Source organism: Lampris incognitus, chromosome 2 (assembly GCF_029633865.1).
Source record: "Lampris incognitus isolate fLamInc1 chromosome 2, fLamInc1.hap2, whole genome shotgun sequence".
In the NCBI taxonomy this organism is placed as follows: domain Eukaryota; kingdom Metazoa; phylum Chordata; class Actinopteri; order Lampriformes; family Lampridae; genus Lampris; species Lampris incognitus.
Genome location: NC_079212.1, coordinates 145,357,942 through 145,382,235, shown reverse-complemented (window position 1 = coordinate 145,382,235; position 24,294 = coordinate 145,357,942). Strand labels below are relative to the sequence as shown.

The window sequence follows — 24,294 nt, the reverse complement described above, 5'->3', positions numbered from 1 at the left end:
GCCGTCTAGGCTCCAGCACCCCTGAGACCCCTGCCACCCTGAGAGCAGGACAAGCAGTGTGGATAGCGGATGGAGGGAGGATGGGGTGGAATTCCCTTTTCATTCATTTCTGTTCAACAATATGACCGGCTTTATCGCCCTGTCGGGACATCTAAGTGTCTCTGGAGAGTTTTCCTTGACTTCCCTCTGCTTCTCTTGAAAAGAGACGTCACCGTCGACCTTCTCATCCTCACATCTTGGGTCAGACTGTCAACATTTAGAAAGCCGGCGCCGGGCCTTCCTTCCTTGGTTGAAACCATTTAAAACAAATTTGAGGTGAAATAAAATCAGGAAAGAACAAATGTTTTGAGGGTTTTGTTATCCTTAGTGTCTTTATCAGTTCAGTTGACTCAAGGGATGATTGGCCTGTCCTGAGGACGCCGCACCAGAACAAGAGCCGCTGTGTTCTGCACATCTCCGGCGACCTCCCGTCTCACACACCACCATGTGTTGGTCACACAACACAGAAACACAAGTGTCTCACCACGGGAGTGTGAAATCACCATGTTCCAACATGGAGGCAAGGCGAGGCGGGGCGGGCGGGCGGCCTCGGCCCAGCCGGGCCACATCAAGCAGGAGCGGTGACCCCTGTATTTGTGGATCAGGGTCAGGAAATCTGATTTCCTCTCCCCCCCCCCTCTCTCTCTCTCTCGGGGTCACCGGCTCAGATCTGAAACTGCTGAGTTTGAAAGGGCTGCCATCTTGTCCGAGGTGCAGAATACGGACTCTGTGACGGCACTCGCAAGGCGAGACTGGTCTCATAGATGGTTTGTTATTATTATCGTTTTTATTACCGTCGTCGTCATTATTACTAATAATTGATTGATTATTGCTATCACCACGGTGGAAAAGTGGTTAACTTATTCCATCACAGTGTTAATTTACTCTAAATCACAAAACAACGTGTCCGGAATAACGTCACCGGGCCATCTTAGCTTGGACTTTTCGTCGTTGCCTTTAAATCAGACGACCTGCTTCTGCCGTAGAACGACACCGCCATCTGGCGGTCACACAGGAAAACGTCACGCCGAGAGAACATACGTCACTTCCTGTTTTCCTGTGGCAACATGGCGGCGCGCTGAATGTCACATTACTGCGCACGCTAACGATCGTTCCTGCATGTTTGCGCCGATTCATAGCGACCCTGCCGAGGACGAGAGGACATAGAAACACATCCGGAGGAGGTTTCACCTGCGCGTCTCGACGTCGGCGAGGCTATTTGGTGGTGATAAGTTGCTACGGCGCATTTTCCTCCCGACGCCTTCAGGCTGCCAACCCACAGCAGCAGCAGCAGCTCGTCGCTGACTCGTCATAGGCAGTAAAAGTGAATCAGTTATAGTGAATTAATCTGTCTCAGGTGTGTTCAGTTTAGTAGTTTATAGTAAAACTGAATCAGTTATAGTGAATTAATCTGTCTCAGGTGTGTTCAGTTTAGTAGTTTATAGTAAAACTGAATCAGTAATAGTGAATTAATCTGTCTCAGGTGTGTTCAGTTTAGTAGTTTATAGTAAAACTGAATCAGTAATTGTGAATTAATCTGTCTCAGGTGTGTTCAGTTCAGTAGTTTATAGTAAAACTGAATCAATAATAGTGAATTAATCTGTCTCAGGTGTGTTCAGTTTAGTAGTTTATAGTAAAAGTGAATCAGTAATAGTGAATTAATCTGCCTCAGGTGTGTTCAGTTTAGTAGTTTATAGTAAAACTGAATCAGTAATAGTGAATTAATCTGTCTCAGGTGTGTTCAGTTCATTAGTTTATAGTAAAACTGAATCAGTAATGATGAATTAATCTGTCTCAGGTGTGTTCAGTTTAGTAGTTTATAGTAAAACTGAATCAGTAATAGTGAATTAATCTGTCTCAGGTGTGTTCAGTTTAGTAGTTTATAGTAAAAGTGAATCAGTAATAGTGAATTAATCTGTCTCAGGTGTGTTCAGTTTAGTAGTTTATAGTAAAACTGAATCAGTAATAGTGAATTAATCTGTCTCAGGTGTGTTCAGTTTAGTAGTTTATAGTAAAACTGAATCAGTAATAGTGAATTAATCTGTCTCAGGTGTGTTCAGTTTAGTAGTTTATAGTAAAACTGAATCAGTAATAGTGAATTAATCCGTCTCAGGTGTGTTCAGTTTAGTAGTTTATAGTACAAGTGAATCAGTAATAGTGAATTAATCTGTCTCAGGTGTGTTCCGTTTAGTAGTTTATAGTAAAACTGAATCAGTAATAGTGAATTAATCTGTCTCAGGTGTGTTCAGTTTAGTAGTTTATAGTAAAACTGAATCAGTAATAGTGAATTAATCTGTCTCAGGTGTGTTCAGTTTAGTAGTTTATAGTAAAAGTGAATCAGTAATAGTGAATTAATCCGTCTCAGGTGTGTTCAGTTTAGTAGTTTATAGTACAAGTGAATCAGTAATAGTGAATTAATCTGTCTCAGGTGTGTTCAGTTTAGTAGTTTATAGTACAAGTGAATCAGTAATAGTGAATTAATCTGTCTCAGGTGTGTTCCGTTTAGTAGTTTATAGTAAAACTGAATCAGTAATAGTGAATTAATCTGTCTCAGGTGTGTTCCGTTTAGTAGTTTATAGTAAAACTGAATCAATAATAGTGAATTAATCTGTCTCAGGTGTGTTCAGTTTAGTAGTTTATAGTAAAAGTGAATCAGTAATAGTGAATTAATCTGTCTCACGTGTGTTCAGTTTAGTAGTTTATAGTAAAAGTGAATCAATAATAGTGAATTAATCTGTCTCAGGTGTGTTCAGTTCATTAGTTTATAGTAAAAGTGAATCAATAATAGTGAATTAATCTGTCTCAGGTGTGTTCAGTTTAGTAGTTTATAGTAAAAGTGAATCAGTAATAGTGAATTAATCTGTCTCAGGTGTGTTCAGTTCATTAGTTTATAGTAAAAGTGAATCAATAATAGTGAATTAATCTGTCTCAGGTGTGTTCAGTTCATTAGTTTATAGTAAAAGTGAATCAATAATAGTGAATTAATCTGTCTCAGGTGTGTTCAGTTTAGTAGTTTATAGTAAAAGTGAATCAGTAATAGTGAATTAATCTGTCTCAGGTGTGTTCAGTTCATTAGTTTATAGTAAAAGTGAATCAATAATAGTGAATTAATCTGTCTCACGTGTGTTCAGTTTAGTAGTTTATAGTAAAAGTGAATCAATAATAGTGAATTAATCTGTCTCAGGTGTGTTCAGTTTAGTAGTTTATAGTAAAAGTGAATCAGTAATTGTGAATTAATCTGTCTCAGGTGTGTTCAGTTCATTAGTTTATAGTAAAAGTGAATCAATAATAGTGAATTAATCTGTCCCAGGTGTGTTCAGTTTAGTAGTTTATATTAAAACTGAACCAATAATAGTGAATTAATCTGTCTCAGGTGTGTTCAGTTCAGTAGTTTATAGTAAAACTGAACCAATAATAGTGAACTAATCTGTCTCAGGTGTGTTCAGTTTAGTAGTTTATAGTAAAAGTGAATCAGTAATAGTGAATTAATCTGTCTCAGGTGTGTTCAGTTCAGTAGTTTATAGTAAAAGTGAATCAATAATAGTGAATTAATCTCTCACGTGTGTTCAGTTTAGTAGTTTATAGTAAAAGTGAATCAGTAATAGTGAATTAATCTGTCTCAGGTGTGTTCAGTTCAGTAGTTTATAGTAAAAGTGAATCAATAATAGTGAATTAATCTGTCTCACGTGTGTTCAGTTTAGTAGTTTATAGTAAAACTGAACCAATAATAGTGAATTAATCTGTCTCAGGTGTGTTCAGTTCATTAGTTTATAGTAAAAGTGAATCAGTAATAGTGAATTAATCTGTCTCAGGTGTGTTCAGTTCATTAGTTTATAGTAAAAGTGAATCAGTAATAGTGAATTAATCTGTCTCAGGTGTGTTCAGTTCAGTAGTTTATAGTAAAAGTGAATCAGTAATAGTGAATTAATTGGTCTCAGGTGTGTTCAGTTTAGTAGTTTGTCTGTCGTAGATGTGTTCTAAATTATTCAGGCATTTTAAGATACGCTTGAAATGATTCACATTCAAAACGAATCGCCCTGTTTTCTGTTGCAGAACTCTTCAGATATGGTGCATCTCTGTAAGTACAACCTACAACAGTCACTTTTATATGTTCAACCTATGACATGTATTAAATAAATACAGCCTACACCTATTGTCCTTATTTCCAATACAGTCTATACCTGTTACCTTTATGTTTACAACTCACACCCATCATCTTTCCAAGTACAGTCAGAGTACCTTATATTTAACTGGTCTTCGTAATTGTCCCCATTAAGTTAGAAGAATTTTTTGAAGAATTCATTGAGTTTGAAGTGGTGCAGTGATCAGCGCGATGGCTTCACAGCAAGGAGGTCCTGGGTTCGAGCCCCGGGGTAGTCCAACCTTGGGGGTCGTCCCGGGTCGTCCTCTGTGTGGTGTTTGCATGTTCTCCCCGTGTCTGCGTGGGTTTCCTCCGGGGGCTCCGGTTTCCTCCCACAGTCCAAAGACATGCAGGTCAGGTGGATCGGCCGTACGAAACTGTCCCTAGGTGTGAATGTGTGTGTGTGGGCCCTGTGATGGCCTGGCGGCCTGTCCAGGGTGTCTCCCCGTCTGCTGCCCAATGATTGCTGGGATAGGCTCCAGCACCCCTGCGACCCTGCGAGCAGGATAAGCAGTTTGGATAATGGATGGATGGATGTCTATAGACCACAGGGATGACATGCATTCATTCTTACTTTGAATGAACATTGAATTTTGAAGTTTTAATACACTCCTTCTGTAAAATCTACTGCTCCCGTTAGGGGGCGCCACAGCGGATCATCCTTTTCCATCTCTTCCTGTCCTTTGCATCTTCCTCTGTCACACCAGTCATCTGCATGTCATAGTTTCCACCAGCACCCTGCTGGCCAACAGTACTGGTGGCGGTCATTGGTAACCCGGGCCTCGGCCGATCCGGTATGGAAACCTGATTTATGATCCGCATATTTGATTTGGCAAAGATTTCACGCCGGATGTCCTTCGTGACACAACCCTCTACTCTCCATTGATCCGGGCCTGGGACCGGCACTAAGAATGCACTGGTTTGTGCATCCTCATTGGCTGGGTTCTGCTTTTGTGAAACACGGGTTTAAATTGTCATTGACTTTGGAAGAACCGGATTTTGAGAAATTTTATGGAAAGACGTGATAAAAAAAGGTATTTTTCTCAACATTGATTCTGAGGGACTTCGCCTCTCGTAGATTTTAGTTTAACAGTTTGGAGGCAACATGGATTTTCGTTGGGAGTGACGAAGGAGGACAGGATTAGGAACGAGTATATTAGAGGGACAGCTCAGGTTGGACGGTTTGGAGACAAAGCAAGAGAGGCAAGATTGAGATGGTTTGGACATGTGTGGAGGAGAGATGCTGGGTATACTGGGAGAAGGATGCTGAATATGGAGCTGCCAGGGAAGAGGAGAAGAGGAAGGCCAAAGAGGAGGTTTATGGATGTGGTGAGGGAGGACATGCAGGTGGCTGGTGTGACAGAGGAAGATGCAGAGGACAGGAAGAGATGGAAACAGATGATCCACTGTGGCGCCCCCTAACGGGAGCAGCCAAAAGTAGTAGTAGTAGTAGTAGTTTGGAGTCAAACACACAGTATGTCCTAAAAAAAAGTAGAAAATGTCTTTTAGGCAGAGAAAAGTATACAGTTTCAATAAAGGCCACAGCATCAACTGTCACCGCTGTTACAAATCTACGTTGGATTTTTCCTTGTTGGAAAACACTGATGTTCATTTTGTCTTTACAGCGTCACTGCTCTTGAAGAAGTACCACGGGGGCTACGTGGTCATCAGGTTGGCGCTCGCCGGCCACAAACAAGCCAACAGACCCTTCTATCGCATCGTGGCGGCGTACAACAAACGGGCACGAGATGGCAAATACATCGAGCAGCTGGGCACCTATGACCCCCTCCCCAACATCCACAACGAGAAACTCGTCAGCTTCAACTACGAAAGAATCAAGTACTGGATAGGCTGCGGGGCGCACACCACCAACCCCGTGTCCAAACTGCTAGGTTGGTTTTCCTCAAAAAGGACATGTTCCCCTCAACCGTTACAATGAGGCTAAAGCTCTGTCTATCTGGGAACCAAGGAGGTCCAGACTCTGGACCTCCTTGGTTCCCAGAAATCCTCATAGACAAAACTGTGTCTGGACTCCCGACACGGTTTTTAATGACAACCTGAAGTTCTTAAAGCAATCATCACGCTCGAACCTCAGGTGAAACAGTAATGCAGTGTAATGAAACGCTAACTTGTGGATATGCTCAGCAATGAAATAAAACTAAACATGCAGAGTGGTAAAACACAAGATAAATCTAAAATATGAACATCAAGGAAACATGTAGACAATGAAGAGAAAAAATACTTGGCAGCCTCTGCCCACACTACTACTACTTTCAGCTGCTCCCATTAGGGGGCGCCACAGCGGATCATCTGTTTCCATCTCTTCCTGTCCTCTGCATCTTCCTCTGTCTTTTCATGTCTCCTGTCTTTTCATCAGTGCCACTGTCTCCAACCATACAACATAGCTGGTCTCACTACCATCTTGTAAACCTTCCCTTTAACTCTTGCTGGTACCCTTCTGTCACACATCACTCCTGACACTCTTCTCCACCCACTCCACCCTGCCTGCACTCTCTTCTCCACCCACTCCACCCTGCCTGCACTCTCTTCTTCGCCTCTCTTCCACACTCCCCGTTACTTTGGACAGTTGACCCCAAGTATTTAAACTCATCCACCTTCGTCACCTCCACTCCTTGCATCCTCACCATTCCACTGTCCTCCCTCTCATTCACACATAGGTATTCCTACTCCTACTGACTTTCATTCCTCTTCTCTCCAGTGCATACCTCCACCTCTCCAGGCTCTCCTCCACCTGCACCCTACTCTCACTACAGATCACAATATCATCCGCAAACATCGTCGTCCACGGAGACTCCTGCCTGATCTCGTCTTTCAACCTGTCCATCACCACTGCAAACAAGAAAGGGCTCAGAGCCGATCCTTGGTGTAGCCTCTGTCCACAACTCAATACATTCAATCCTGCATTCTGTCTTCCTGTGAAATTTAGTTCTACTCTTCTCTAGTTAGCATGCTAAAATTAGCTGCAACATTTGCTGAGAGTATGGTGTATTGTCTAGCTCAGCAAGTCAAGTTAGTTTTATTTGTTTAGCCCATTATCACAAATTACAGATTTGCCTCAAGGGGCTTTATAGCAACACAACATCCGGTCCTTAGAACCTCGGCCAGATACAATTGGGGAGAAAATGGGGGAAACCCCCCCCCCAAAAAAACTCCTGAAAACTCACTTGTTCACCAAAGCCTTGGTCTCTAGTCACTTGGACAACCTTTGCTATTTATATTTTCTGTTCTTGTATTATTTCTTTTGTCTGCTCCACTGTTGTGTAAAGCTGCCGTGGGTCTCTGTCATTTATGTTGACTAGTCATGGTTTTTAGGAGTCATATTTACACTCGTTGACAATTTACTAGTACAAGTTGTATTTTCTAGTCATGATCTGTACTAGTCATTATGAAACTTACTAGTCATTATGACATTTGCGAGTCATATTCTGATATTTACAAGTCATAATGCTATTTACTTGTCATAGCACAGTTGTTACACACGGGATATTTAAAGTCATCATCTTACTTGTGTCCTGTAGGGTTGGCGGGGTTCTTCCCTCTGCATCCCATGACGGTAACGACGGCGGAGCGACGCAGAGCCCTCACAACGCCAACACACACAGATCCAGGAGCAGAAACAGATCCAGGAACAAAAACTACTGATCCAGGAGCAGAGGGAGCACTGCAGGAGGCGACAAGGCAGCAGGAGGTGTGAGTGGTGCAGCTGGAGGTGTGAGCGGTGCAGCTGGAGGTGTGAGTGGTGTAGCTGGAGGTGTGAGCGGTGCAGCTGGAGGTCTGAGCGGTGCAGCTGGATGCCTCAGAAAGACAACAGCCAGTCAGAAGAGTCCAGCTGACTCCATCAGGTCAAAGGAAACCATGTTGGTTTGGGGCCTCCTGACAGGACGTCTCCCGTTCACATCTGACTCACGACCTTTTGTCACAAGCTGCCTCCTCTCTCTCTGTACCATCATCATCATCATCACTCTTCATCATGCCATCAAATAAAGGCAAAATTACCAAAAATTATCGTGAACCTTTTGATTCATTGGATGGACTGCTCACCTTCAGCCGGTGGAAACTGCAGGTGGAATCCTTCCCTCTGTGACCAACACACAACACAACACAACACAACACAAGTTCTTCAGAAAGACCGTCATGAATATTGTAAACGTACAGCAAGTGTTTGTTTGGATTCAGTATTTTGTGTGATTCAATTAAAGTAGTATAAAATCATTCCCTTTCTACTGTCGCTTATTCTGGTAACCCTTGTGTTGTCCACACTTTGTGTATACTGCCCTTGTCTTCAGGGTCATTTATGACCCGTCTTCATTAAACCTCTAAATTAAAGCAACGTAATTTAATTTTAAACCCCAAATCTGTTTTGCAGGAAGAAACGAGCTGTCATTCATCACAAACTGTGTGACTATCTGGGGTTTCCCTCTGCACAGTGCAGCAAGACTGCATTTAATCAGGGGACACCCCTCATTTTTATAGGGTCACACATGACCCTGAGACAATCTTGGTACCCTAGTGGTGTACAGCTTTCATGGACATATGAACAAAAACTATGTTTCACTTTTTCCAACGTTGGGGTCACTCGAGGAAAAGTCATCGCATTTCAGGGTGAAGAAAGGTCATGTAGGGTCTTTTCTCTGCTGCTAAACACTGTTGTGGGTCTTTTTGACCGATAAGAAGGATTAAATGACATATTTAATTTCCATCCATCCATTATCCAAACCGCTTATCCTGCTCTCAGGGTCGTGGGGATGCCGGAGCCTATCCCAGCAGGCATTGGGCGGCAAGCGGGGAGACACCCTGGACAGGCCGCCAGGCCATCACAGGGCAACAGACTACGAAGCATGTCTTTCTGAAAAATGAGAGACAGATAGTGACATTCTCACACTTGACTTAATCGATAAATCCCCCCTAAACAAATTAATTACACCTTCTTAAAATTATGCTTAAATTCTTTTCTTTTCTTTTTTGTGTGAGTCTGCAAGTGCTAAAGGCTGCTGCGTACAGGAGTCAATTTCTTCTATTTTATCAGAATCATTTTTATGAGCTGAACTACAAACAAAGAATCATTAACTGGTCAAGTTTGGATTTTATGGTTTTCTGTGAGATGATCATCCTCCGGTTTATCTGCACGGGAAACAAGAACCTACGAATACTTACAAGCATTATCTTTCACGCAAATCAAGCAGATGTTTGCAGATGACATTGTGATGTGTAGCGAGAGTAGGGAGCAGGTGGAGGAGAGCCTGGAGAGGTGGAGGTATGCACTGGAGAGAAGAGGGATGCAAGTCAGTAGGAGCAAGACGGAATACCTATGCGTGAATGAGAGGGAGGACAGTGGAATGATGAGGATGCAAGGAGTATATGGGGAGAAGGATGCTGAATAGGCTCCGGTCGTCTCCCAGCTGGACTACGGCAACTCCCTCCTTGCTGGCCCCCCGGCGTCGGCCATCAGACCTCTGGAGTTTGTTCAGAAAGCTGCAGCTCGTCTGGTGTTCAACCGCCCACACAACTCCCCTTCTCATGTCCCTACACTGGCTCCCAGTAGCTGCTCGCATCCGGTTTAAGACTCTGGTGCTAGCCTACAGGGCAGTGAAAGGCTCCTTCCTATCTCCAGGCCATGGTGAAGCCCTACACCCCCGCCCCACCACTTCGCTCTGCTGCCTCGGGACGCCTGGTTGCCCCGTCGCTCAGAGGTCCCTGCTGCCAATCGACCCGGTCCCGGCTCGGTTCTGTCCTGGCCCCACAGTGGTAGGATGAACTCCCCACTGATGTCAGGACAGAGGAGTCGCTGCCCATCTTTCAGCGCAGGGTGAAAACTCCCCTCTTCAAGAACTACTTAGCACTTATTGTATTCACTCATTAGAAAAACAAAAAAATCTCTTTCTTGCGCTTTTACTTTAGCACTGGTTTTACTCTTAGATGCTTGTTTAGATGCACTTATGACCTCTGATGACTAGTAGTTCTCCTGATCTCCTATGTTAAATGATGCTCTTATTGTAAGTCGCTTTGGATAAAAGCGTCGGCTAAATGACAGTAATGTAATGTAATATGGAGCTGCCATTGAAGAGGAGAAGAGGAAGGCCAAAGAGGAGGTGTATGGATGTGGTGAGGGAGGACATGCAGGTGGCTGGTGTGACAGAGGAAGATGCAGAGGACAGGAAGAGATGGAAACAGATGATCCGCTGTGGCGCCCCCTAATGGGAGCAGCCGAAAGTAGTAGTAGTAGTAGTAGTAGTAGTAGTAGTAGTAGTAGTAGTAGTAGTAGTAGTAGTAGTAGCAGTAGTATCTGAGGTGAGCAGGCTTGTTGACTGGGTTAATGATAAGTGTGCTATGCTAAAACCAACAGCTCAGATACAGGTAGTAATCAGTTAAAGCTAATATTTCCATAAGAGCTTTTACATGATTGGAAGTAATGTGAGTTCTCCATAATCCGGATGTACAGGGATTCTTTTACAAATCGGTCTAAGGTACATCGGCTCTTCCAATATTTCCTGTCATCATCACGTGGTTGAAAAGAGTCTTCAAGCAGCTGTACCCAATGATTTTTTTGCCACCTGTCTTTGAGGTTTTCAGTTCTTTGGGTGTCATTGTTGAACACCATAATATGATGTCTCTTGTATGATGCTTTGGCTGTCCAGAAAAGCGCTGTATAAATGTAATGATTATCATGGTCCTGACCATGTGGCAGGTGTTTGGCTTCAAGATGAGTTGCAGCAGCACATTTTTCCTCATTGCATTTTATTTTCTCTTTCCTAACCCCCCCCCCCTTTCTGCAAGTCCAGTCATTATGGTCTCAAAATAGGCCTCCTAGACTTTTTTGTGGCGACTCTGGGTTCGAATTTGGGGTCGTGGGGTTAAAGCGGTGGATAAAGGTGTCCAGTGACTCCTGTCAGGCCTACTCGCAGGAATGAGGTGATGGTGTTTCTTGTGGAAAGTCTGAGGATGCACATCTCTCGCAACCCCTGGAGTTAGTTAATGGCGGCCATTTGCATAATACGCCTCAGGATACGCCAGTTTGAAAACGCTGTTCTGGACACTACGGGTTCCCACCTTGCCAGCTTATGGACTGAAGAAAACCAACTGTCTTTTATTTCTGAGGATCCGTCCACCGCCAACTGAACTAAAACACCAAGACGGAGTCCGCAGCTTACGGGACCTGCTAACTGCTAGCCTGCTTCCTCGGTAAGCTAGCCCACCTCCCGGCTAACTCTCTAGTCTTGGAAATCAGTCCTTCTTTCGGTTTCTGCCCTCGTTTGTCATCTTTTCTACACACTCCAGGTTAGGACTAGTTGCATGCTTAACACTAAACCCCCTAGACCCGACTCGCCGGTAACATCATTTGGTGTGGGAAGATGGTGGCGTGAACTTACGTTTGCGGCGGCCTCACCCAGCACCGTCCATGCAGTGTCTTTGACCGCGTCTGCGTTTAAGTTGGTGTCTTGGTTTGATGGCTTAGGCAGCTGATGCTGGATTGGCTGGCAGAGCTTGGTCTGCTGCATCCGGTGGGCCCAGGGACCACGGCCCTGTTGGAGCTGCGCCTGAGGAGGAAACACCGAGGGCGGTCTGACAGGATGTGGAAGCGGTGCAGGCTAAGCTAACTGCTAGCCCATACAGTTCCCACAGTCATCCTGGAGTTCGCTCTCTTGGACAGTGGGAATATATATATATATATATATATATATATATATATATATATTTTTTTTTTTTTTAAATATGTTTTGTAGTTTGGATATGTGTTTTTGTCTTTGTGTTGCACTGCTGTGGGCGGGGGGAAATGATGTTTCGCTACATTTCATGTGCGCAGGTGCATGGAATGAAATGACAAACTACAGGTTTCTGATTCTATCATGTTAGGAAGGTGGCATTGAGGTTTCCAGGCACAGTCCCACTGACTTCTGAGGCCTCACCTCCAGGTCTAGCTGAGAGTTTTCTGAGGTTTGAAGTCCAGTAACAACTGCTGAAGCATTCCTGATCCATACTCCTTCTCTCCCCCTCCTCTGAAGTTACCAATGAACCAGTGAAGTTACTGGTGGGAAATGTTTGGGCACGGGGGTAGTAAGCACTACATGGCCAAAAGTATGTGCACATCCGAACATCACGCTCATATTTGCTTTTTGAACCTCTAATTCCAAAACCATGGGCATTAATATAGAGATGGTACCCCCTTTGCTGCTGTAACAGCCTCCACTCTTCTGGGAAGGCTTTCCACTAGATTTTGGAATATGGCTGCGGGGATTCGTTCGCATTCAGCCACCAGAGCATTAGTGAGGTTGGGCAGTGGTGTCGGTCGAGAAGCCCTGGCTCCTAGTCAGTGCTTCAGCTCATCCCAAAGGTGTTGGATGGGGTTGAGATCAGTTGAGGTTGAGGCTCTGTGTAGGCCAATCAAGTTCTTCCACACCAAACCAGGCAAACCATGTCTTTATGGACCTCGCTTTGTGCATGGGGGCATTGTCATGCTGAAACAGGAAAGGACCTTCCCCAAACTATCGTTGGAAGCACACAATTCTCTAGAACGTCATTGTATGCTGCAGCATTAAGATTTCCATTCACGGAACCAAGGGGCCTAGCGCAAACTTTGAAAATCATTCCCAGCCCATTATTCCTCCTCCACTAAGCTTTACAGTTGGCACTTTGCATGCAGGCAGATAACATTCTCCTGGCATCCGCCAAATCAAGTAAATTTCAAGTAAAGTCAATTTTATTTGTATAGCCAATTATCACAAATCTGCCTCAGTGGGCTTTGCTGCAATACAACATCCTGTCCTTAGACCCTCGCAGCTGATAAGGAATAACTCCCTAAACCCCCCTCCCCCCAAAAAAACTCTTTAAACCCAGATTGGTCTGCAGACTGCCAGATAGTGAAGCGTAATTCATCACTCCAGAGAATGTTCCCAATGCTCCAGTCTAATAGTGGTGTGCTTTACACCACTACAGCCAACACTTGGCGTTGGGCATGGTGATCTCAGGCTTGTGTGGGCTGCTTGGCCATGGAAACCCATGTCATGAAGCTCCCGATGAACAGTTCTTATGCTGACATAACTTCCAGAGGCCATTTGGAACTTGGTAGTGAGTGCTGCAACTGAGGACAGATCATTTTTCCACGTTATGCTTCAGCACTCGGTGGTCCTGTTCTGTGGTCTTGCGTGTTCTACTGCTTCACAGCGGAGCAGTTGTTGCTCCAGGAAGTTTCCACTTCACAATAACAGACTTACAGTTGACCCGGGCAGACCTAACAGGGCAGAAACTTGACCAACTGACCTGTTGGAAAGGTAGCATCCGATGACAGAGCTCTGTTGAAAGTCGCTGCGCTCTTCAGTACGATCCATTCCACTGCCAAAGTGGAGATTGCATAGCTGTATGCTTGATTTCATGCAGCTGTTAGAAATGGGTGTGGCTGAAATAGCTGACCCCCACTAATTAGAAGGCATGTCCAGGCTACTTTTGCTATATAGTACATCATCCAAAACGTAGCTGGGCTGGACTAAATCCATTTTGAAGGAGTTGATCTATACATGAGCAAGCGGGCGAAGCAGAATAAGGGAAATCTGCCTTTCTCTTGTTGGTGGAGCAGGTTTGGTCACTTTGGGGGAACTTGGTGCTGCTGGTGATACGCTGGAATCCATGTTGTGAAGGCAGCTCCTATAAACTGGGGCCTGTTGTGGGTGGCTCTGGGGGAAATGGTGCGGGCCTCCAAATGTGTTTGAAACCTGCATGAGGAAAAAAGTGATTAGTGTCTACACACACGGGGCACACATATGGCCCTCTACACCCCCCTTAACCACCACCGTTATTATGTACTGGCACTTTAAAAGGCGCTGGGGACGATGGTAGTAGAAGCATCTGGACTCTCGGGATCTGTCAAAATTGTCGAAAAGGGAAGGGAAGGGATCAAGTAGGTGGGTTGTTGGTTTAGCAGCCAAATTGAGTTGCAAGAGTACAAATTCAGCCTTGTAAGCAGCAGATGACCTCCCCCCCAAAACATCTGTAACTGACGGAACCAGACTTCCAAAGGGTCCTGTATCAGCTCAAGGGTAGACAGAAGACTGATGTCAGGCTAGTGGCTTGCTGGATACCCTCCGTAGTTATCGGGCCACAGAGAAGCTGAAAAATGGGTAGAAACGTGGCAATGTGTAATTTTTCAAGGACTCTTTTAACAGGCTAGAAGATCATGTAGCCAGGTGGCCAACTCGTCGTCTTCAATTGGCCTTCACGGCATAAAAAGCAGAGACCACAGAAGTTCACAAATACATGTACCTTCTGTAGGAGCCCTTGGGAGTACTTCCTGATTGCTGTGATGGGGTCGTTATGGAGGAGTCGGTTACCTGGCTCCCTTCTCTGTTTACTAACTGGTGGGAGGTTCTAGGTACCGTTACTTTTGGGCTGGACCGCAACAGCAGGGCCAGCCCTACACATGCAGTTGTCCATGAGGGAGTGCCGGTGTGAGTGATGGAGTTTCACCATTGGTTGGAAGGCCGAGTTGGACTTTCCCCATTGGCCATTGCTCTTTCAAAATGAATCGGTGCCAAGTTTTCTCTTACATCTTCAACAGTTCATGGAAAACTGTCAAAAGAGCCGCTTTTTAAACACAGTCGCGCAAAAAGAGCCATTTAATAAATGCAGTGGCGGTCCAGCCATGTACCTGGTTTTAACCTAGCCTTGTTCTTCAAACATTAAAACATCCAGACCACATGGAAAGTTCCTGAGACTGGGTGGTAAACCAGCCTGGAGACTATAAACTGCATTAAGAAGACCATGTATGGTAAAGCAATTCTGTCCCCAAGAAGCAATAAAATGAAGTTATTGATAACGTATATAACATGAGCAACATCTCTCTCTCTAGCCAGATGAATAACTACCAACAAGGGATCCGTGAAAGTTGAAAGTCATCTTTTATTGCACAATAAAAGATCACACATACCATGTTCTGAATCATGAGATTGGTCCACATGGGAATACAGAGAGGTAAAATTTACAAAAACAAAACAAAAATACAAAATAAAGAGAATATTTAAGCCCCACCACACATCGGATATCATTAATGACCATGTCGGGTTTTGACTTCCAGGCCAGCCAGCTGCTGTCATTGCTCCACGTTTGAAAATGAAAATACAACTGTGTGAATTGTGATCCCACGTGAAACACATTGAACGGGTCAGAGGGCAAGTCCTACACCGCTCAACCGATCCATGACCGGGTGGCTTCACAGACACTGAGACAGGCTTGACATGCTTAATTCATTTCTCCATTTTAAGTTCACCCCATACTTTTAGCGGCTGTCTCTTCCAGTTGCTCTGACTGCTCCCACCAGATCTTTACACTCTTGTACTGGTAGTATGATGTGTTTCTGTCTGTCTTTCAGCTCTGGACATTTAGAAATCTCACGGTCACGCGCATGGTCAGCATTCCCATTGGAAAACAGGCTCGATGGCCAGCTTCTAGGTGAACATGGTTTAGTGTTTATGGAGAAACGCTTCCCGAACCCTCTGTAGAGGAAACACGGCCAAAAACGTCAGAATCAAAAACACCTTTGTCTTGATTACTCCATTCAGCATTTAGACTTTCAGGGCAGCCAGCTATGCTCTCTTATTTAGCATTGGTGGGATTTCCTCTGTATGCTTATCTGGCCATTTCTAGGAGGTTAAATTTTACTCTCCGGGTTCAGCCAGTTGTTGAACTACACCGAGACCAAAGGAAAACCTAATTCTTGCATGAAGAGGAAAAAAAATAAACAAAAAAACGGGAAATTAATTGAACGCAGTATTGTTATTGTTCTATCACCAAACCGCCGTGGTGTCTGTGACATCAGGACAAAATGCACTTTGCCGATTATCGTCTCTTTTTACCTCTTGAGGCAACACTTTACAGCCATGAACTTTTGTGACACAACAATTTGAGATTTGGTGCAATTTCTTGGTTCAGCCTTCTGCTATGGGACAGGACGGAGAGCTCCTGAAGCTAATGTCATCTGTCACAAACTGGGGGAAAGAACACAAATGTGTCTTTTGAAGGAGAATCCGCAGCGTCCCTTTAAATGTGATGCAACTCCAGAGCAAACTAATGCTTCTGAATCCTGCTCTTACCACAAGGGGTTGGGAGTAAAAACTCTCTCTCTCTCTCTTCCTGACCATTCTGTACCTATGGCATGCCGAGCACAGACTCCCCATCTCTGTCAGCAGGGAACAACTTCTTCCTATCTGGATTTTGAAGCAGGGTACTTGACTTTCTATTACAACTGGTGGCCCCGTGCTAATGGAGAACATGATCTAAAAGACGTCGTGAGTCGATGAGGGTTGAACAGAAAAGGGTCTGGTAAACTCCATGTGAACCAAACTGCCATCTTCGTTCTGGAAAGAATCCAGAGCGACAAGCCTGCCGTTAGACAATCATGAACCAACGTTGCCAAGACGAGAACTGTACAATAAATACATCATTTATGACAAGAGATAAACGCTTACATTATTCATGAGTTTAAAGTGAGGTGACCCTTCTTCAGAACATTTACATATACCAAAAAGGAGTTCTAACAGAATGCAAAGCAACATTACACACATTGAGGAGAAAGAAAAAAAAAAGCCATGTGGGACATGAACAGACAACAAACCATCTTTGTCGTTGACCTTTGACTGCGGTCGCATACTGCACCCCTCAGTTGGTTTTCAAGTTTTTACACACGAGAGACAGTGACAGGAAGTCATGTGTGAACGGGCAGTGGGTCTGTGGGAATTTGAGTTTTTTTTCTCATTACACCTTACACATACATTAGTTTTATAATAAAAATCATTTCACCCTTCTGAGAGGTTGTCGCTAACCCGAAGACACAAGACGAATTCTGGACAATCAGATCCTCATGTTGCATACGTGTGATGTGCACATCGCCACCCCGGAGGTGCTGACAGCTGAACCGAAGGCCTGCAGGCCACGGAGAGGACGCTCGGGAGGCTGGACTGGGTTGAACTGAACCGGTCTGCACTAACGAATAGCGTCATGTCATCTGCAAACAGTGATATCCCAAAAACCAGGGATGGCTCCGTTACCCCAGATACTTCCCTGTGGATGAGCTCGTTTTATAGGAGCGGTGTCATCGGTGCACCGCAGGAGTGAAGCGCAAAAAACTGATGTGGCTTGAAACAAAGCTAATTTCAGAGGCACTGGTAAGAAACAGTCGTTTCTTTTTTTTCTCTCTTTGTGCTTCGAGGGCTGACTGACTGATTAAAAGAATAGGTCACGTGAACAGTGTTTTAATTATCCCCCTGCAACTGGGAACTGGTTTGAACTGTGGTACCACTGTACAACTGTTACGTTTCTTTGTGGTAATGCACATCCACCAAGGCCATGTATGCATACAACCGAAGGGCAACCGAGGAAAGAACAAACACAAATACTTTGATATATAATTTCCAATATGGAGATGTAACAAAATGTCTATATAAAAAGCACTAGCTAAATAAGGCATTTTACTTTGAATATATGTAATGAAAATAAGGGAGAAAACAAAAAAAACAATGTCATTTTTGGTGAAAATTTGGCAAAGCAAAAGAAAAATAATACAATAAATTATAAGCAGCCACAAAGTTGTGACAAGGCAACGACACTAATAATGTCTTTTCAATGAGAAGAGGTGACCTTGAAGGGCAAGACCGAGAGAAATACACTTCCACGTTAAGAACAGAAGGGGCTGTTGTGGTGTGCAGGTGTGCGCATGCATGCACACGTACACACGCACGCACACACACACACACACACACACACACACGGGTGAAAAGGAAAGAAAGGACGATACATGAACAGGTAAACATTCACCAAAAGACACTGTGCAAAAATAATGTTTTCATAACGGAAAACAAAAGAAAAAGTGAAATTCAACATCTTTATGAGCAAAAAGTAAACCCTCCCATACAGACCCTGTTGTGAAAGACTGAATAGAACCAGCGTTCTGCATCCATTTCATTTACATTATAGTTAAGTCTGTTTGATAAGGGAAACACTGGGACCGGTGGTAACACCAAAATCCCTCGCCTGCCCCGTCCCCTCTCATGTCAAGTAATCTACCGGTGAAGAACTAAAAGTTGAGGGGCAAAAATACATAGTGGACTTGTAAACAAGAGAAACAGCAATATACAGCCATAGATTTACATATTTAGAAACTCTTAGAAGGGGCTGCTATTCTACAGGTTATTAAAAGGGATCTGAGAAACAGAAAGGAGATGAGGAGCGACGGGGAGGCTCTAAGCCTGCCTGGTCCACACCCTCTCGGGACCTTCTGGTCTTCACTTTGAAAAAGACTTCTCTTTGACTGGACAGATAGCTGAGAATGGACAGATCATCTTTTTTTTTTCTTCTCACACAAAACTCCACCCTGAAAAGAAAAGCGAGGAGAGGACTGCGATGCTTGCAGGTCATGGCCGGGGTCGTCTCACGGCAGCCATCTTACATGAGGAACAGTTTGTTTTCTGCAGTTTTTACTGTGTCCTACTTGCAGAGAGCCGACGACGTCGTGGCTGCCTGTGTTAGCATGTCTGTGTGCAGTGTGGAGGCCCGCTGAACGCTGACTTCAGTCTCGCTTAGCTCACCTGCTGGATGTCCAGCAGGATCACGAGCAGCCCCTCTCAAAACGAAATGAAGGAATGAAAGCACTTGTATAGGAGCAGTGGGCAGCTGCAGCGCCCGGGGACCAACTCCAGTTCTTCTTTCCATTGCCTTGCTCAGGGGCAAAGGCAGGAGTATTAACCCTAACACGCATGTCTACATGATGGTGGGAGGGAAACCGGAGCACCCGGAGGAAACCCACACAGACACGGGGAGGACACGCAAACTCCACACAGAAAGGACCTGGGACAACCCGGGGTTCGAACCCAGGACCTTGTTGCTGTGAGGCAACGGCACGAACCACTGGGCCACCGCGCCGCCCAAAAGAATGGAAATGTACCTTTTCTGAAGCCGAATACTTTCTACTCGTTACCTTAGCGTTCATATGTTTTCTTTAAGCAACACTTTCACAAGAACATGCAAAATCCTAAAAATAAAGTCATGCCAGTTCGGCCAAGATGAGTACGTGTTTTGGGAGACATACATTCTCATGTCTTTGTTTAAAGGGAAACTGGCAGCGTTATTAATATACAAATTATATTTAGTTTTGTTATCCCAGCCGTCCACCTCTGGTGACGTTTGTAGGTGTATCGTCCTTCCTCTGAGAGGAGCTGCTCATGAGCCTGGTAGAATAAAGTCACCACTCAGCATGTCTCCAAACTGCACACAGACATCAGAAAGGCATCCGCATGTTTGTCCGACTGTCAGCAAAACAGTAAAAACGCCAGGAACCAAAATATCCCTTTAACTTGGGACTCAAAATGGCTGCCTGTGAAGAGTCACAAAAGACAAAAACCTCTTCTTCTTCTCTTCCTCCTAGCTTGCTACCCCTCATTCTAGCGCTTGTCGGACAGGGTCCTATGGCACCGATTCACTGCAGCCCCAGCATGGCCCCAGATGACCTCGAGGCCGAGCCCTCGTCTTTCTGCCAGGCCGGTTTTCCTGACTAGGCCCGAACACCAAGCGAGAGAGGGCACCTCTAAAAGTGACTTTGTGTCTGAAAAGCAAAGATAAAAATAAAATAATAAAAAAAAATGTTAAAAAAAATATTACATAAGGTGGCATTTCAAAATAAAAGTATTTCATCTAGGGATTGTTCTCTGCTTTTCACATTGTAAGCACCAAATTAATATTTGTTTGTTCTATTTTGAATATTTGATGTTCTCAACCTTTTCTTTAAAGTCAGGATTTTAAGTTCTTTCAGGATGTAAGATGCAGGACAATGAATTTAATTTAATTCAGCTTTCCTTTACAGAGTTCCTATAGCATCAACGACACAGCACTGATGTTAATAATAATAATAATTAAAATAACCGTGTAACCAAAACACAGCCATGTGGAATTTAAGAAGCTGTACGTATGATTTTCTAACCTTACTCGTGTCTCACACTGATACAGTCCTACCTCAGAAGTCCTTTTAAAACTTCTACATTTTACACACCGACTCGTGTGCTTGATTTTTAACCCTGTCCAAACTGTCTGGCGAAGAGCGAAGGCAAATCAGGGATTTAAACACACATCTAGAATGTAGACAACAGCCAGGAAGTGTAGCTATTTACACAGCTCAGTGAGCCACTGTATGACCTTTATCTGATTGGTTGTCCATCTTTGATTTAGGAATTTCAAAAAAAATTTTATGTAACATTTGCGACACTTCAAGTATTTTATTTGACCTGTTTTTTTCAAAGACGGACAACTTTTAAGCCTAATCAAACAACTCTGCTGATTATCTGTTCGAGGATGGGTCTACTCCGCTGCTCTGCTTCTTGACCGGGCAGTTGTACAACGTTTGCAGGAGAAACCACCATCTTGTGTCAGTCGTCTCCCTATCCAAACTTTAAGAGAATTCAAAGCGAGCTTGTGGAAAGTTAAATAAATCAAATTGTGAGTGATGTGCGTTTCCAGTAGCTGGTTTTTAAGCCATAAAACAATCCCAGTGAGTGCAGGAGGATGTCACCAAAAACCTCCAAGAGAAAAACAAAAGGGCTGAGCAGATCTGCCTGGCACCGGAGAAACGGACAACCCAGATACCACAAATCGCCATCCCTGTGAACTCCTCCACCTTAAAGCTACAGTCCCGAAGATCGTGTCTTTCTATTTTCAGCGCTCCGTTCAAAATGAACGAGTCAGCAGTGTTGTTGTGTCAGCACCTTCCCCAAACGCCAAACGAAAAAACGGTTTACTTAGTGATGTAGAACTACTACTACTACTTTCGGCTGCTCCCGTTAGGGGTCGCCACAGCGGACCATCCGACTTAGTGATGTAGAACTACGTGTTGGCAAAGGTCTGCTCCCAGCTTGTTCCATCACATCTGCTGGTTAGACACAACTTCTCTTCTTCTTCAGACTCGAACACTACCTGTTTCTACACCACTTCTCCCTCATTTGGCTGCTATGGTGGAGATGGAAAACACTACGCATCCGATCATTTTTTCCCGGCAAATTCCAACCAGACAGCAACCATCCACATTACATACTGCTATAGTCCACAGGATGTGGACACTTGTAGCTACACTATAGATGCAACAGGAGGCGGTATAACGGACAGTTGTTTGCATTTAAATCTTCAGGAATGTAGCTTTTGGCGAGTGCGAAACCTTTTTTTTGCAATATCTAGGACCCTGTTTACACTTGGTTTTAAAACCTGTTTTGGGCGATCGGATGACAAGTGAGACACGCCACCGTTTACACCCGTGTCTATCATGCGTCTCCAAATTCGCCCCGCTGACCACTTGTGATCAGATGTCGTTACTCCGACGAAGAAGAAGATTTCCTGTTACATCCTTGTCGGGGACGCATCAGGACACATTAGTGTTTACACTACAAAAGAGATGTGGTCAAATGCGTCCCAGACCACCTTGGCAAGTGGTTTGAGTAACCGGCTCACAAAACGTTTCGGTGGTGGTTTACACTTGTGTTTAGCGCCATCCACTTGTGATCCGATCGCAAAAAATACATTTAAAACCAAGTGTAACCAGGGTCTAGGAGTGTTTTCAACAGTTTGTATTTCAGTTCAACTTTTCTTATCCTCACATTTTCATTGACACTAACCTCTAGGTCAGTCTAGCCTGTAGACCTGAATACTGCACAAAGCCAAAGAAAACCAAACAGTTTGGTGGAGTGTGCAAATACAACGCGTGGATAAATGAGTTGTTCTCAGCTGTATCCTTGTACGTCTGGTACTTAACCCTACTAGATATCTGTTCACCTCCAAATCATAAACCAGGGGAAATTCAGAGTGCTTTTACAGAGTTGTATCACCGCATCGTGTCACTCCAGCTATCTGCCAACCCATCTTCAAAACGCCAAACGCTTTACATCTGAATCCTTTCGGACAAGCAGCTCTGTGACAGGCTTGCCCGGATCACACGAGGCTTCAACCAACAATGCAATGCTCATAGATTACTGTCAAAGCCACCTGTTAGCACAATCTGTGTGCATGTGTACGTGGGTGCGTTTCTATTGCGAGGTGTCCTTCCCGTCTCAGTCCGGATGCAGAGAGAGAGAGGGCAGAAGAGGGAGAGGATGTTGGGCCAGGGTATAGAAACATGACGCAGTGGAATATAACTGTTAGCATTAGTCACCATCATAATAAAAGTCTTTACAGGAACACTGACGGACACACAGAGCACAAATTTTACACCGTCTCCTCCTCCTTCTCTCTACCCTTCCTCCCCTTCTATCTGTCTCTCCTCTTCAGTTGCTTCTTTCTGCTCCTCCGTTGTCTGTCTTCCTTCTCCGCTTAGCTCCGGCCTAGCCGCTCCTTCGGCCTGGTGCGGGGAGTCTAGCTCCTGTGGTTCTGTTGGCCCGACCTCTCGCTCTGCTTCCGTTAGCCCTATCTGAGCGTCCACGGCGGGTACGGGTCCGGCGGGGGGGCTTGGAGGTGGAGCTGTGTCTGGGTAAGGAGCTGAGAGGAATGGCCTGGATGCCAAGGAGGTGGAGGGAGTAGTCTGGTGATGTCCGCTGTCTCTCCCCTCTCCTGCCCTCTCCCTCTCCTCCTCTCTCTCTCCTTCCTCCTTCACCCTCTTCCGCCTCCTCCTGGGACTCCCCGGGGAGGAGTCGCCTGTACCAGGGGGCATGGCGGGGAGCGCCATAATGCTGCCGTGTGGCAGGAACATGTGGGGGTAGAGCAGACCGTGGGAGACGCCGGGGATCAGGAAGGGATTGAAGGTAAGATGGCTGCCGGCCCCAGAGCCCAGGTGGGCCCCACTGGTGGAGGTGACAATGGCGGGAGACTCAGCTCCTCCTTCCACCTTCTCCTCCTGTCTTCTCTCCTTTTCCCCTCCTCCTGGACCAGAGGAGGCACTTTCTCTCTCGGCTGTAGAAGCGATGCTACGAGAAGAGGATGAGGGGCTTGCCGTTTCCGATAGTGATGTTGTAACCGTAGCAGGAGCTGAGGAGGACGAGGAGGAAGAAGAAGAGGAGGTGGGGTGAGGAGGCGGGGGCGTGTGTGACATCATTGTGCCCACACTGAACATGGCATGCTGCGATATGGCAGCACCGTGCGGGTGTGGGATTCCATGGAGCATCATGGGTAACATGCTCAGGCTGTTCTTGGCATCCTCCCCCGATGTCCCAGCCCCACCTCCAGTGGGCACCGCCCCTGGGAAGCCGTGCGGAAAGCCAGCTGCCATGATTCCCGAGATAGGGATACCCGGAATCCCAGCACGGAGGTTCTGCATGGCCACCATGGAGTCCATACTGCCAATCAAACCGCCATTCATGAAGAGGGGAGGGCCGAGGCCTGATGGTGATGAATCGGAAACCGAGAGGAGAGGCTTGGGCATCTCACTGCGAGGGCGTCGCCCGCGGCGCCTGGATCCTGGGTCTCTGTTGACGGGTTCTGTAAGGATCCGGGAGAACTTCCCCTCTGGGAGGAAACCCTGCAGGGAGGAGAGACCGTGTGTACTGTGAGTTACTCCTCTATAGTATCGGTGTTCAACAAAGATGAGTGACTCCATCAGATTTCTACAACAGATACAAATTCTTTATCGTATGTTTGAGTGCAGTGAGTTAAATTGGGGAGTGATTTTGTTAAAAACATTTTTATTTATTTCTGGGGGTTGGTGAGATGCCATACACTGTGAAAACGTACAAGAATCAAACGAAGAATCTGTTAAAATTTCAAGTTAAATCTGAAGCGGCATCCGTTTATCTGGACACAGGGTTGTCCAGTAACCCATGAACACTTGGATTACTGAGCACCTATCAAAACCGATGAAGGCAGTAATCTGATTATGCAACGGTCATGTAAACGACCTCAGTTGAACCGTCTCAAACTCAGGTCTACACGGACACGAGCGTCATGTGATTACCAGAGCTGGATCTCTCTTCAGTCATTTGATTTACTGTGATTTGTATTAACTGAAACCAGACTTCTTTCACACAACTGGTTCTGCATTATTATTATTATTTTTTTTGGATTTTTGTCCCCCTTTTTCTCCCCAATTGTACTTGGCCAACTACCCCACTCTTCTGAGCCGTCCCAGTCGCTGCTCCACCCCCTCTGCC

At 45.0% G+C, this 24,294-nt stretch overlaps 2 protein-coding genes across 4 annotated transcripts in view; one reads left to right on the top strand and one right to left on the bottom strand.

Moving 5' to 3' along the window:
* The first annotated feature begins 1,104 nt into the window (after positions 1-1,104).
* On the top strand, positions 1,105-8,407 carry mrps16 (mitochondrial ribosomal protein S16). 3 transcript variants are annotated; one of them, XM_056274608.1, is made up of 4 exons: positions 1,105-1,396; positions 4,093-4,117; positions 5,806-6,072; positions 7,720-8,407. In XM_056274608.1, the coding sequence occupies exons 2-4, from the start codon at positions 4,105-4,107 to the stop codon at positions 7,893-7,895; spliced, it is 456 nt and encodes a 151-aa protein (XP_056130583.1). In that variant the 5' UTR covers positions 1,105-1,396; positions 4,093-4,104; the 3' UTR covers positions 7,896-8,407. The 3 variants fall into 3 exon arrangements, with proteins under 3 accessions (XP_056130583.1, XP_056130585.1, XP_056130586.1); XM_056274610.1 differs by lacking the exon at positions 1,105-1,396 and adding an exon at positions 1,421-1,459; XM_056274611.1 differs by lacking the exon at positions 1,105-1,396 and adding an exon at positions 3,893-3,914.
* Positions 8,408-15,074: 6,667 nt separating this feature from the next.
* Positions 15,075-24,294, bottom strand: part of chd6 (chromodomain helicase DNA binding protein 6) — a 168,807-nt gene continuing 159,587 nt past the window's right edge. The window contains exon 45 of the mRNA XM_056301897.1: positions 15,075-23,666. Coding sequence (XP_056157872.1) covers positions 22,446-23,666 — 1,221 coding nt within the window. The 3' untranslated portion in view covers positions 15,075-22,445. The remainder of the gene's footprint in view (positions 23,667-24,294) is intronic.